At 40.8% G+C, this 14,046-nt stretch overlaps 1 protein-coding gene across 1 annotated transcript in view; it reads left to right on the top strand.

Moving 5' to 3' along the window:
- zeb1b (zinc finger E-box binding homeobox 1b) overlaps positions 1 to 14,046 on the top strand; it is an 88,450-nt gene that overhangs the window by 53,223 nt on the left and 21,181 nt on the right. The window contains exon 2 of the mRNA XM_038272384.1: positions 8,845 to 9,000. Coding sequence (XP_038128312.1) covers positions 8,845 to 9,000 — 156 coding nt within the window. The remainder of the gene's footprint in view (positions 1 to 8,844; positions 9,001 to 14,046) is intronic.

Raw genomic sequence — 14,046 nt, 5'->3', positions numbered from 1 at the left:
CAAATACCTCTCTAATACTGAAGGAATATCTAATGCTGCGTTCACACCGGGGGCAGCTGGCGCGACAGAAGCAGCGAGTTTACATGCAAAGTCAATGGTTGACGCGCGTCAAGGCGCAGCAAAAGGTCCCGCGGCGCGTTTCGAGCAGCAAGCGCAGCGCGTCTGAGCAGCTGAAGCAGCGCGTCGGGCGCGTTTTGGCATCTGACGCGCGTGACGCGCCGCAAACGCGTTGCTGCTCGAGATGGAAAAATTGAATTTTTGCTGCTCGACGCGCCGCGTCAACCAATCAGAGAAGCTGATCTGGGAGCTGGCTGGGAGAGAGACACAGCGCTGATGACACAGACTGCTCTGATCACTTCTCTTAAACAGTTTATTAAAGCATAATTAATTTAAAATATATACATCTGCCCGCAGAATATGTTCGCTTTTATTATTCTGGTGCCTGCAGATCGGATTATTTAGATGAAAAACACCTACCAGCCACCGCGGTAAACCGCGAGGAGGCGACCCGACCAGAGGCTGCTGATTAATGGATTCCTTCTGTCGGCGCACCGCCGGTATGTGGGGGTCTGAGCGGCTCCGACAGAAATAACAGTGGGAGGCAGGATTGTAATCTGGATGAACTGACTCCACTGATGAAGTTTTCAGGTGTATTTTCTCACTTAAAAACATATTAAAACTAATTTATTCCCACTGATCACAGCAAATATAGCTGCAAGGCAGAGAAAGGATAGTGAAGCTCCGCCCAACGCGCGTCAGAGCCACTTTTGGACCGCGCAGCGAGAGCAGCAAAGCTGCTTCAGACGCGCGTCAGAATTCACTGGTGCAAGCAGCAAAAATGAAGCAGCAGACGCGATTTTGCTGCTTTTGCTGCCCCCGGTGTGAACGCAGCATAAGTCATATTCTACCAGCTACCGCTTCAAAGAGCGCTGTTTAAAAATTGGGTTTTTAACTTTTGTCGATCCAATCCAGTCACGGTATTTGGAAAACGTGAGATTAATGACTTTGATTGCGGCTTTGATCACGTGATCACCCGTGGCGACTAGAAACAACACGCCGTCTCTCTCACCAGCTTCACATGCAGACCACACACTCTGACTTAGGTGTAGCGGAGTTATTACCTTGGATGGGGCTGTCTCACCTCCAACATAAACAAAGGTTGGGAGACTAGAGTAAACTTGGTGGCCGAGGCATTGCTTTGGATTGTGTGTGTGTGGCGTGAAGACACTACCAGCCCACCTGCCCTTATTTAGAAAAGCATCGAGGAGCCAGAACCCTTAGAGGACGTTCAGTGGAACAGTGTGTTTGTGCTCATTAGCCTCAGAGAGAAAGAACCATCAGCAGTCACATTCATTCACACCCACTGATACAGTCTGGGTGCCATTTAGCTATAGTGGCATTATTGGGAGGAAAGATGAGTAATAAAACACATGGCCTGACAGGCAGACCACAACAACAGGCCAGGTTAAAGCTCTTCTCTATAATCTGAAAACCTCTGAGGCACAGTTCAGGCTTTTACACATTTCCTTCCCCTCATTAACACCCACCGACTTTCTTTGCAGGTCCAGGTATCATCATGTAGATTAGGGGAACAATAGCTACCATTAGCATTAGCGTTATCATGAAAAGCGTTCATTAGATGGTGGTTGAGTGACCCACGGAGGCTCATCAGCTCACATGCTGAAACCTTGATCAGCTTCATTAGGAAGACAAGAGTCCATTGTCTTCTGATCACCTTCCAAACGGCTTCCTACTGAGGGGTCTGCTCCACAGGTTGTTGATTTTGACTTAACATTTGTTTATTAGTTAATATCAAGAAAGGCCTTTGAGTTCTAAAGAAGCTGTGAAGAGGGTAAATGCAGAATGAAAGAGTGACTAATTCTCAGTGGTCCTGGGGGCTATTTTTAACCCAAAGCTTCTGCTTTTTGCCTACTTAGCCGAATGAGTAAGAATCTCTTGACATTGCCTGGGGAAGTTTTAGCAATCGGTCTTAAAGGAATAGTACACCCAAAACATGATTAGCCTTCATTTTCTACTCACCCCCATGCTGAACAACACTCTGGAGTACTTTTTTGATATCTCAAATGCATCTGGAGATCTGGGAGGCTTCTTGCTGTCTGCTGACATTCAAATAATGGAGGTCTATGGCGCCCGAGACAGAAAGGTCCATAAAAGTCCACAAAAAAACGTGTCAATATTCCTCCATACTGCTCGTCCAATGTATTCCAAATGTCCTGAGTGGGTAGCGTCCATAATTTACTCGAAACGAAGTCATTTAGAATGTTTTTAGAGCATAAACAGTAGTGTATAGGATTTCCTAAAAGCGCGTTCACGACGCTACGGAAACCGCGGCAGACCAAACCAGCCGAAAGTGCGCATTCAGCGTCTGCTCTGCCGATAATGCAAGCGTAGAAGAAGAAATGTGCTGTTTACTTGTGCAAAGAAAGAAACAACGAAAGAAAAATGTCTGAGGACTTCAGTGTTGAGGAAGAGCATGAGTTCTTTGCCGAGCTGAATGCGCACTTTCATCTGGTTTGGTCTGCCGCGGTTTCCGTAGAGTCGTGAACGCACTTTTAGGAAATCCTATACACTACTGCTTATGCTCTAAAAACATTCTAAATGACTTCGTTTCGAGTAAATTCTGGACGCTACCCACTCAGGACACTTGGAATACATTGGACGAGCAGTATGGAGGAATATTGACACGTTTTTTGTGGACTTTTATGGACCTTTCTGCCTCGGGCGACATAGACCTCCATTATTTGAATGTCAGCAGACAGCAAGAAGCCTCCCAGATCTCCAGATGCATTTGAGATATCAAAAAAGTACTCCAGAGTGTTGTTCAGCATGGGGGTGAGTAGAAAATGAAGGCTAATCATGTTTTGGTGTACTATTCCTTTAAGGCTGGGAAAAAAAAGAAGACTGTTCTATTTTCTAAGCTTCAATCCTGCTAAACTTGCAGGAAATCATCTTGTGGCCTCTGTGCACCGCTGTATACAGACCTGGTTAGCCTTTGAACAAGCCAATCAGGAGAATCCCCATTCCTTTTGTTCTGTTATTATCGGCACTTGAGCCGACCTTCCTGACTAGGCGGGAGGAAGGCCGTGTGTTTTCAGCCTTTACCTCTGTGCCGAGCGAGGCGCCTCACCTTGAGACGGCATACTTGAGGGTTTTAAATGGCACCGCTTTGTTTTACAGTCGTTAGGAGTTTGGTTTATTGTAGTGGTTGCCTTTCCTGAGAAAATGGCATTGCAGAGCCGCGAGGGCAGACTCTGAGACGGCAGAGTCTCCCCCTCTATGAGGATGCCTGTGGTCATTTTACCGCTGTCTGCCTGGACCTGAGCTCAGAGTGAGATAAAAGTGCAAACCTCTCTGAGGGAGCCTGTACCTAAATATAGAGACAGAGCAAAGGTAGAAGGGCAAGTAAGGAGGTGCTGGTGCTTACAATGAGTCAATCTGTCTGATCACAGGCAGGGCAACAGCATTGCAATATGTAATACGTGTCAGTCAGGATGAATGAAGGAAATTAGACAGAGGAAGAAAGCAGAGGCTTTGATCCTCGGCTTAAAGAGCCAAACTCAGAGAAAAGTGTTTTGGTTGGACATTCCAGACATACCTCCTACACATTCTGGTGCAGGACCGACGGGCTGCACAGAAGAGGTGTAGGTTTCAAGTTGCTAACAGTTGTCCTTATAGGTAATGAATCAAGGTACAAGCTGTTTTTAGACACTAATGCGGGTCTTCACAGGCTCTATGTGTTATTCTGTGTCAAAATTAGCAGAGCCAGCCACTCACACCTCAACTATCTAGAAAACACTGTGCCAGTTCACTCCCACGGAGGTTGAGATATCCCCGGCTTATCTGACATGTCTCAGTGTCGGAAAACCCGGACTGAGCAACCGGCCGGAGTCCGAGTCCTCCTCTTTGGAATTCCTGAAACGGTTCACCAATCTGGTCTGGATTAAATAACGACGACCTGAACTAAGAAATGGAGAACCAACAATGGGAACCGGACTGGAGGAACATACGGCGCTTCCAACATAGTAATGTCCAACCTGTTTTAGAACCTGGCCCAGTCAGTCTCTCATTCCAGCGCCGGTAACTGATACAGGCTGGCAGGTGCCATAACAACACCCCCCCCCCCCTACAACAGGCTTACTTGACATGTCTGATGCTGCCTCACCAGTTCATATAGTTGAGCTATTTGCTAAAAATCTCAGCCAATCAGGGGACGCACGACGCTGAGATTGTGTTGATGGCGTCTTCTTACCCAGATCTACAGGATGTGATCTTTGCGTGTGGGTGTTGTGAAGTCGGGATCTGAGCCGTGCTATTTTCTCAGGTGTTGAACACATTGCAGCCTATGTAGAAAAAGCAAACTTTTCAGAAGTAAGCTCGTCACCTCCTCCACCTCCTGATGCCTTCTCTCTCTCTCAGATGCGTAGGAGTCGTCCTCCTGTTGCGTGCTAGCATGTTAGCGCTAATGAGAGCAGCTGTCCAAACGCTCAGCCGGTCGGCCAAAAGGCACCGCAGCCTTTGTTGGTGCAAGGTGTAGGAACACACACTTGGGTTTGAACAACACTGACCATTTGGCACAGGAAGACCGCCTCCACCCCCCCCTCAGTCCCTTTGCTGCACTTGGAGGCTCCCAGCCTAACCGTCATGCTTGCTGCAGGGAATTGATTTTTCTTTCTAAAGCTTTATAGTTGATCATTTTCCCTCGCTGCTGCTGCTGCTGCTGGCGGGGAGGGTTGCCTTTGTAATCGCTGACCTCAGCTCCACACCTGAGTGGCTCTGAACCCCCAAACAGCCTCTCCGACTCATCCTAAAGTACCTTCTGTTTAAAGCCGAGCAGACAATATATCAGCTGGTGGAGTTGCTCCTGGAGATAAGATGGGGGGGACCGGGAAGGGAGGAGTGCAAAAACAATCTAGAAATAAGTCAAAATGTCTTTAATAAAGGGCATTTACCCTTAATTTGAGCAGAAAATAAGAGGATTTGCCAATGGAATGAGGATTTTTACTCTCAGAATAAGGAAATTAGATGATATACACTTGAAATAAGACAAGGAAACAGGGTTTTTCTTATTTTAAATGTAAATTGTCTTGTTCCAATGGTAAATAGTTTCACTTACCTCCTCAATTCAACAAAAATCGCACTTGTTTTAGGAAAAAATGACTTATCTAGATGAAGATTTTTTCCAGTGAGGAGTGTGGCCAAGTGTCATGTGAGGCTGCTTTGTTCACTGCAAAAAAATGAAATCTAAATAAGTCATTTCTTCTTAAAATAAGTGCATTTTTTCTTGAATTAAGGATTTAAATTAGACACTTTGCCAATGGAACAAGACAATTTACACTTAAAATAAGAAAAAAAACAATTGCATTGTCTTATTTCAAGTGCATTTTATCTAGATACCTTATTTTAAGAGTAAAAATACTCATTCCATTGGCAAATCATCTTATTTACCTGCTCAAATTAAGGGTAAATACCCTTAATTTAGGACATTTTTACTCATTTTGAGATCATTTATGCAGTGTTCACTGCAAAAAATCTAAATCTAGATAAGTCATTTTTTCTTAAAATAAGTGCATTTGTTCTTGGATTGAGGAGCTAAAAGAGACATTTTGCCAATGAAACAAGACAATTTACACTTAAAATAAGAAAACACAATTGCATTGTCTTATTTCAAGTGCATTTTATCTAATTATCTTATTTTAAGAATAAATTTACTCATTCCATTGGCAAACTATCTCATTTACCTGCTCAAATTAAGGGTGAATACACTTAATTTAAGAAATTTTAAGTTATTTCTACGCTGCAGAAATTATCTAGAAATAAGTAAAAATGTCTTAATTTCTAAATACAATGATTTGCCAATTAAATTAGTATCTTCACTGGAAAAACGATCTAAAAATAAGTAAAAATTTTCTTAAATTAAGTGTATTTACCCTTAATTTGAGTAGGTAAATGAAATTATTTGCCAATGGAATGAGCATTTTTACTCTTAGAATAAGATATTTAGATAAAATGCACTTAAAATGAGACAATATAATTGAGTTTTCTTATTTTAAATGTAAATGGTCTTGTTCCATTGGCAAAATGTCTCTTTAACCTTCTCAATTTAAGAACAAATGCACTTATTTTAAGAAGAAATGACTTATATAGATTTTGATTTTTTCCAGTGTTTACTCTTAAAATAAGATAATTCGATAATATGAACTTGAAATAAGACAATGCAATTGTTTTTCTTATTTTAAATGTAAAGTGTCTCACTTTCGAACTGAATTGGAGAAAAAATGCACATATTTTAAGTAAAAATTGCTTCATTAGATTTCCATTTTTTGCAGTGTGGATCGTTTTTGCAGCGTTTACCTAATAAATCCTACAGAAAATGAGTCTGAATAGTGTGGTTAAAAGATTTCGGGCTAAGTATTCATACCCTTTAACCATTTTCTTCCTAATTTTGGAACAGAATTTCAACAGAATTTTTGTATTTCGGCTCAAATTCAAGCAATATTTGTGATATGAAAGGGTGAGGTTGCAGGGTTTATGATACTGGGCTGCATGGCGGTACAATTTGTGGCAGAAAGAAGGTCCTGGGTTAGAATCCTAAGGCTCTGATGACATGAACAACAGTCTCCCAGTGTATCTCTGGGATCATATTGGCTATTCTGGCTTCCCCCATAATCGTAACTGTTGTGAGGATACGGTCCCTCCGATAGACTGGCTTCCTTTTTGCTCAAAGACAGCTGAGAATTGGCACCAGTAGCTCCCATAACCCTGAAGGACAGGGCCAATAGAGGATGGATGGCTGGTTTATGAAATGGTTTAAAAATACAAATCCAACAAGTGTGATGTCCGTCTCTTATTAGCCCTCTGAGTCAGTACCTTGTGATGTCGCCGGTGTCAAAACTTTGAAAAGAAACCTTTTGCAGCAGCTTTGAAGGTTTCCTCTTTCAGCTTTGTACATTCAATTTGCTTGGATCATCTTAAAATGCATTTTTTGCCATTTTTTTTGCAATCACAGAACATGTTTTGCAAATTAAGACAAAGAAATGCCACTTAGAGATTTAACTTTGAAAAAAACTTAATCATAAATGGTTTTCTGAGTAACTACTGTTCTTTTAAGATGTCTTTTTTTTTTAGATTTTACATTTTCAGATGTTATTTTTTAAAATTTCTCTTTTTTCAGATAGTTTTACGAATAGATTTTTTTTCAAAAGCATTTTGCGACATCACATCCTCTTCAGTTTTGTGAAAAACGAAGACAGATTTCTATATTACGTGGACGAAAGTGAAGCGCATGTTTGAGATAATACTGTTCATAAAACTCCAGCAGAAAATTAAACATTTAAAAAAAATTACATTTGAAAACACAGTGTATATAACATTAAAGAATATAAAACAATAAAAAAAACAAAAACTGAAAAAATTAATTGTTAAAAAAAATGTAATCTAAGAAAAAAAGCAGAATATTTTCTTGACCTTTTTCCATTTTCATCAATTACATTTAGAATCCATGTTTTTCACGTTTCCATTAAGCAAACTGATGTTTTTTCCCCCAAGTTTCGATTTACAAACCATGTTTTTTGCTTGCAACAATATTGGAACAAAAGTAACCCCATACAAAACAGCTCAGGTGTAAAACAGATGGAATGGAGAACATCTATCTGTGGCATTTTATCTGGAATTCAAAACGATGCATATTTAGTTGCCCTCCTTCAGTTAAGTGCAGATTTACAGTTTGTGGTGCAAAAACATTGTGAGCTAGGAATCACACCTAAAATGATCGCCTGGAAGTAAAAGCTGAGGATGAAACTCCTGATGAACCCTGATAGGATTTCATGACCATCAAGAATGGCTCAACAAATAACGGAGCATCTCCCTCCATCGCCGCCGCCCCCCTCCTCAGGCTGAACCACGCAGGTCCAACAGAGGCGGCTGTAACGACCCGGTCGGCGCTTAAAGAGAGGGAGAAACCTCTCCCAAACTGTTCTCATTGATTGAAACGTAGGCTTACAATTCTCCCTGATACGCCACCTCCTTCAGCCTCTTCAGAAAGAGGTGGGCGACGAGGGTAGGGGAGCGTGGAGATAGGTAGAGAATAAATAAAAAAAATACTACGCTCAGGTGCTTTGTACTGGCATTCAGTGAGTGAATGCAGGTGGTGTGTGGATGTGAGAGGTAGTTGGAGCGCTGGCAGCCCGGGCCCTCTGCTGACTGAGCGGCTCTCACTGGAGAATTGATTTGGCCTCTGAGAGGATCTGTAGCTCTCTCAGCGGAGCAGGGGGAGGCGGGCGGGAGGGAGAGGAGGGGGAGGCGGGGGAGGCAATGAAAGCCCAGGTGGAATTGAGAGACGGAGGGAAATGAAAAGAAGACGCGGGAACAACAAACGCACACGTAGCTGAAAAAAAAAAAAGTGTGTGTGAGGAAAACGTCCTCCCTGTAATAACCCCCGTCTCTCCAGCCCATAACATGCGCGACCACATCACACCGCCTCCCACGCAGCGCTGAAACCAGTGAGTCTGCACCACTGGGTGAGACGTCTCTCTAAAGGCCCAGTTCACCAGGTTGTTGGCGTCTTAGCTAGTTTATTCCGCCCTTTTGTTCCCCCCATGGAGGTCACTTCAAGTTTCATCTCATCTGCTGCAGTTGTTTAATCACTGCCCCCTCTGCAGTCCCTTTTTTAATCGTTCTGACATTAAAACAGCAGGCTACATGTATTTAACCTGGACAGACTTTAACCTTTCACTCCCAGCACTCATAATTACAGAAAACACACACAGGTGTTTATAAAGCAGAGCGTCTGGTTAATCAGAAATCTCCTTGTTTCTTGTCACGCAGTGACCAACTACAACAATGTGCTGGAGGCGGGCTCGGAGTCGGACGATGAGGACAAGCTGCACATCGTGGAGGAAGAAGGCAGCCTGGCAGACGGGGCAGACTGCGACAGCACCCTGCCAGATGACGAGCACCCGGGCGTGCCCAGCTGGGACCCAGGTGAGACCTCACTGCAGCCTGAGAGGCCAACAGGGCCGTTAGTGCTCCTAACTTTATAAATCTTTCCAGGTGGGAACCACACATTTGCATGTATTTCCTGTGTTTGGCCAACATAGAGAGGTGGAACTGACTCAGGACTTCCTTTCTTTACCAGTTTTACATTTAAAATCCTGGTTTAGGACTTTGACTAGGCCATTTGGATGCATAAAATGCTTTCTTAACTATTCCATTGTAGCTCTAATTGTATGTTTGGGGTAGCAATGCCGCTGGAAGGTAGCCTGGGTGCCATTCCGAACTTAGTCCCGCCCACAACGTTTGAGGTCGGGAAGTTCGGTCTGGCATTGCTCAACAGTAGCGCGAGTATGCTAGCACAATATCTGGCGGACCAATCAAATTGTCAGGGCGGGCTTTATACGATGATGGACAGATGATCATCAGTAACGTAATCAACCATGTGACCAAAGCGCGCTTGGTTGACAAAAACAATGGCTGCCGCTGGAGAGTTGAGGTGTGTAGATTCTGCTATTAGGTCTGTTCTAGAAGATATCGACAGCAAATTAATTTTAAAAGAGGAACAGAGAAACGCGATCAAGGCTCATCTTCTTATTCTAGGCGTGCAACTGCACGCTTTGATTTTTGTTGACAACAACTATGCGTCGCTTAACATACGTCACGCACTCCGTTGCTCTTATTGGTTGTAGGTCTATCCAATTGAGTGCAGAGGCATTTTTTTTCCTGGTTCGTTCGAAACACGCCCCATAATCACAGCTCTATGGAGCAGCATCAGACTCAGATTCTGACTAGAATTGAGTAGGACTACGTCAGGCTAGCTGGAAGGTAAAACTCCACCAAATTTCCAAAATGCTGAACTATAGTTGTCTTCTTAGTTTTTTTTGTTCCATTAGTTGTGGATCTCTTCCGCTCTTTGAGGATACCCATAGGTGAATAGTTCCTTCCATTATTAACTCTGTAATGCCAAATGTATCATATTTGATACATACGGTTTCTGAAATGTTTTGCGTCTGACACCTTTTGCATAATTTAATGGTAAAAACTTTGCTCAAAATCCTATTGTACACAATCAGATATACCTGATAACAGCCAGTAGAAGACTACACAAAAAATAATCTTGACTTATCGCATAGCAATAAATTATTAATATCAAAAATGAATTTCTGTTTTTTTTTTCTTTTTACATATTTTGTTAAAAGGCCAAATAAGGACTTCAAACCAAAAAAAGTAATTTTCTGTTTTGTTTTATTCTTGGATCGGGCTTTAAAGGGTTAAATCCTGCCCTTTCCTGGCATGTTAGTGTGGGTGAACATTGGGGCTTAGATAGGTGTCACTACCAAGCCTCTGAGGCCTTAACAGAAGAACTAGATGGCAGAGAATCATTTTTATACATATAGGGTGACATGTGAAGGCTACGACAGAGTATTAGGGAAGTACTAAGAGAAATAAGTATAAATAGGTATATAAATATGTATATATATATCAAACCATGAAAACAGTCACAATAGTATGAGAATAAAGTTCTAATGCTAGTGTTAAAGTAGTAGGTCAAATTGATAAAATCATAACATTGCATTAATCAATAATTAAAGAATAAAGTAAAATTATTATGAGAACAAAGTCGCAAGATTATGAGAATGAATTTTAGCATGAATAATGTAACAATACAAGAATTAAAGGTATACTGTAGTGGAGGACATTGTTTTTCCAGATTGATCATATAAATATAAAAATGGTCCTCCTAATTTTTAACTATTCTGGTGATATGTTTACGTGCTCGTCCCCATTTTCACTTACCGATGGAGGAGAGTCTGACAGAGTGGAAAAATTGCAAATCTTCTTTGGAAAGTAAGCTTGTATAAGAGATTTAAATGGCAATTTTTAAACAGAGCGTGCACGAGGAGAAACGGGCTCGTGCACGCTCTCACATGCGTTTAATAGGCCTTCCTGCTCGGGAGCAGGTACATGTTTGTGCATGTACATTATTTTTTTTTAAAGTGGAGAGGGCGGGCCTTTTGAAAAATTCACGAAAATCCTCCGCCACACCTTTAAGATGCAAATTATGCGAATAAACTCAGAACATGAGAATACATTTGCATCAGTGAGAGAACAGTCATTATTATTATTATTATCATTATGAAATGAAGTTGCAACATCACAAGAATTATTTTGCTCCATTAATGTAGCCAGGACACAACAAAAATAAAGTAACGGTAAATGAAGTTGCAATATTAGGAGAATAAAGCTGAATCAATATGAGAATAATGTCATAAGCAGAAGACTCCTCCTACCCAGATGCACCACAGGAAATCATTCCTACACTGCAAAAAATAGAAATCTCAATAAGTTATTTTTTCTTAAAATAAGTGCGTTTTTCCTTGATTTGAGGAGGTAAGTAAGACACTTTGCCAATGGAACAAGACAATTTCCTTTTAAAATAAGAAAAAACTATTTTATCGTCTTATTTCAAGTAAATATTATCTAACTATCTTATTTTAAGAGTGAAAATACTCATTCCATTGGCAGATCATCTTATTAACCTGCTCAAATTAGGGCTAAATATACTTAATTTAAGCCATTTTTTACTTATTTCTGGATTGTTTTTGCAGTGTACCTGTGGTCATTAATCTCTATAACGCCTCCCTCAAGTGATTCAGCCCCCCCCATAATTGACATTTATGCACTATTTTTGCACGCCACGTATCACTTTACTTGGATTTTCACTATATTTGGATTTAGTATTTACATATGCATAGATATACCTACAGATATATATACAGAAGAGCTATATGTGTATATATTTTATGTCTTTTTATTCTTATTTTTTATCTTTATTATATTGTATAGTTGAATGTGTGTATATATTGTATAAAACTGTAACTGGAGCGTGTAACAAAAGTAATTTCCCTCTGGGATTATTAAAGTATATCTGATTCTGATAACCAGATTCAAAGCCATAACATGAGAATAAAGCCATCACATTTGAATGTCTTTTACGGAAGAGGATTAGGGCCACTGGAAAAAAAAAAAAAAGTTAACTGATTTTAAAATTTTATTTCAGTTTACATGGGAAAAAAGTCAGAATTCTGACTTTTTTCTCAGAATTGACTTTTTTTCTCAGAATTGACTTTTTTTCTCAGAATTCTGACTTTTTTTCTCAGAATTCTGACTTTAATCTCAGAATTCTGACCTTTTTTCTCAGAATTCTGACTTTAATCTCAGAATTCGGACCTTTTTTCTCAGAATTCTGACTTTAATCTCAGAATTCGGACCTTTTTTATCAGAATTCTGACTTTAATCTCAGAATTCTGACCTTTTTTCTCAGAATTCTGACTTTAATCTCAGAATTCTGACCTTTTTTCTCAGAATTCTGACTTTAATCTCAGAATTCGGACCTTTTTTCTCAGAATTCTGACTTTAATCTCAGAATTCGGACCTTTTTTCTCAGAATTCTGACTTTAATCTCAGAATTCGGACCTTTTTTCTCAGAATTCTGACTTTAATCTCAGAATTCGGACCTTTTTTCTCAGAATTCTGACTTTAATCTCAGAATTCGGACTGAATTCTGACAATAAAAAAAGTCGGAATTCTGAGAATTCTGAGAAAAAAGTCAGAATTCTGACTTTTTTCTCAGAATTGACTTTTTTTCTCAGAATTCTGACTTTTTTTCTCAGAATTCTGACTTTAATCTCAGAATTCTGACCTTTTTTCTCAGAATTCTGACTTTAATCTCAGAATTCTGACCTTTTTTCTCAGAATTCTGACTTTAATCTCAGAATTCGGACCTTTTTTCTCAGAATTCTGACTTTAATCTCAGAATTCGGACCTTTTTTCTCAGAATTCGGACTTTAATCTCAGAATTCGGACTGAATTCTGACAATAAAAAAAGTCGGAATTCTGAGAAAAAAGTCAGAATTCTGACTTTTTTCCCATGATATACTGAAATAAAATAAAAAAAATCTGTTAACTTTTTTTTTTTTTCAGTGGCCCTAATCCTCTTCCGTAGTCTTTATTCTTGTAATATTATGATTTTATTCTCATAATAATAAAAAAAAAAGGCTTAATAATATGTCCCTAATACTCTATTGCAGAGAGCAGTTGGCTGCAGTGGACCTTAATAAGGGTATTAGAACTTCTAAATACAAATGGACATTATATTTTTAAGATTTTTATTTGTAATATTTAATATTTTATTTTACCTTCTCCTTTGTGCTTCAGTGCGTTTGTCTATAATATGAAATCACAAAAAAACAAAACAATGAAGCTTGTAATTGTATAGAATTTGTTTGGGGGAGTGGCGGCCTGGGGGTTAGGGCATAGATCTTGGAATCCTGATGTTCTGAGTTTGAGCCCCACTCCCACAGGCTGCCACGGTGGCAGCCAACTACTCCCCAAGGAAAAATCTCCAATGTAAGATCAGTAAAGGTCAATTATTATTGGACTAAACCAGGAGGTTTGGATGGTTTTCTGCCGGTGGGTCATGATCCACTCCGACCTACGGCGGTGAGACCTGGTCTAGGCTGAGAAATGCCAGCCTAACATCTGCACGTCGGTACACGGCGGCTTTGTCTCATTGTGAAACAGAGAGTGAGGAAACAGGTACTACACGCAGAGGGTTTGAAACTAAAGCAGGAAGCGTGACATTAAACAAAGACAATGCCAACACAGAGAGAGACCTTCAAACACACAAAACGGCCTTTCAAGCGAAGCGTCGGCGGAGAGCTTTACAGCACTGGTGGGCATTCCAGAGTCCGCCATGAACTCCTTTTTACCTCCAACCATGTGGAAGTGGCATCAGAGGCAGCTCACTACTTCAGGAAGCGCTTACGTCACGCCTCCTCTGCCGTCTCCAAAACAATGGCGGGCGCTGAAGGACGGCAGGGTTTAAGCCCAGGCTCAAGGCCTCTCTGCTGCATGAGGTCACCTAGGTAGCCTCAGACCGGTGCCAACAACTGTGGCTTGCACATATGGCAGGTAATCAGACCAAAAAAATGTCACAAGGCTCTTTGTTTGCAGGTGTCGGCCGTAATTTCT

Source organism: Cyprinodon tularosa, unplaced genomic scaffold (assembly GCF_016077235.1).
Source record: "Cyprinodon tularosa strain WSP-4 unplaced genomic scaffold, ASM1607723v1 ctg827, whole genome shotgun sequence".
NCBI classification, from domain to species: domain Eukaryota; kingdom Metazoa; phylum Chordata; class Actinopteri; order Cyprinodontiformes; family Cyprinodontidae; genus Cyprinodon; species Cyprinodon tularosa.
The sequence above is the reverse complement of the archived record's forward strand: the minus strand, read 5'-3'. Positions and strand labels throughout refer to the sequence as shown.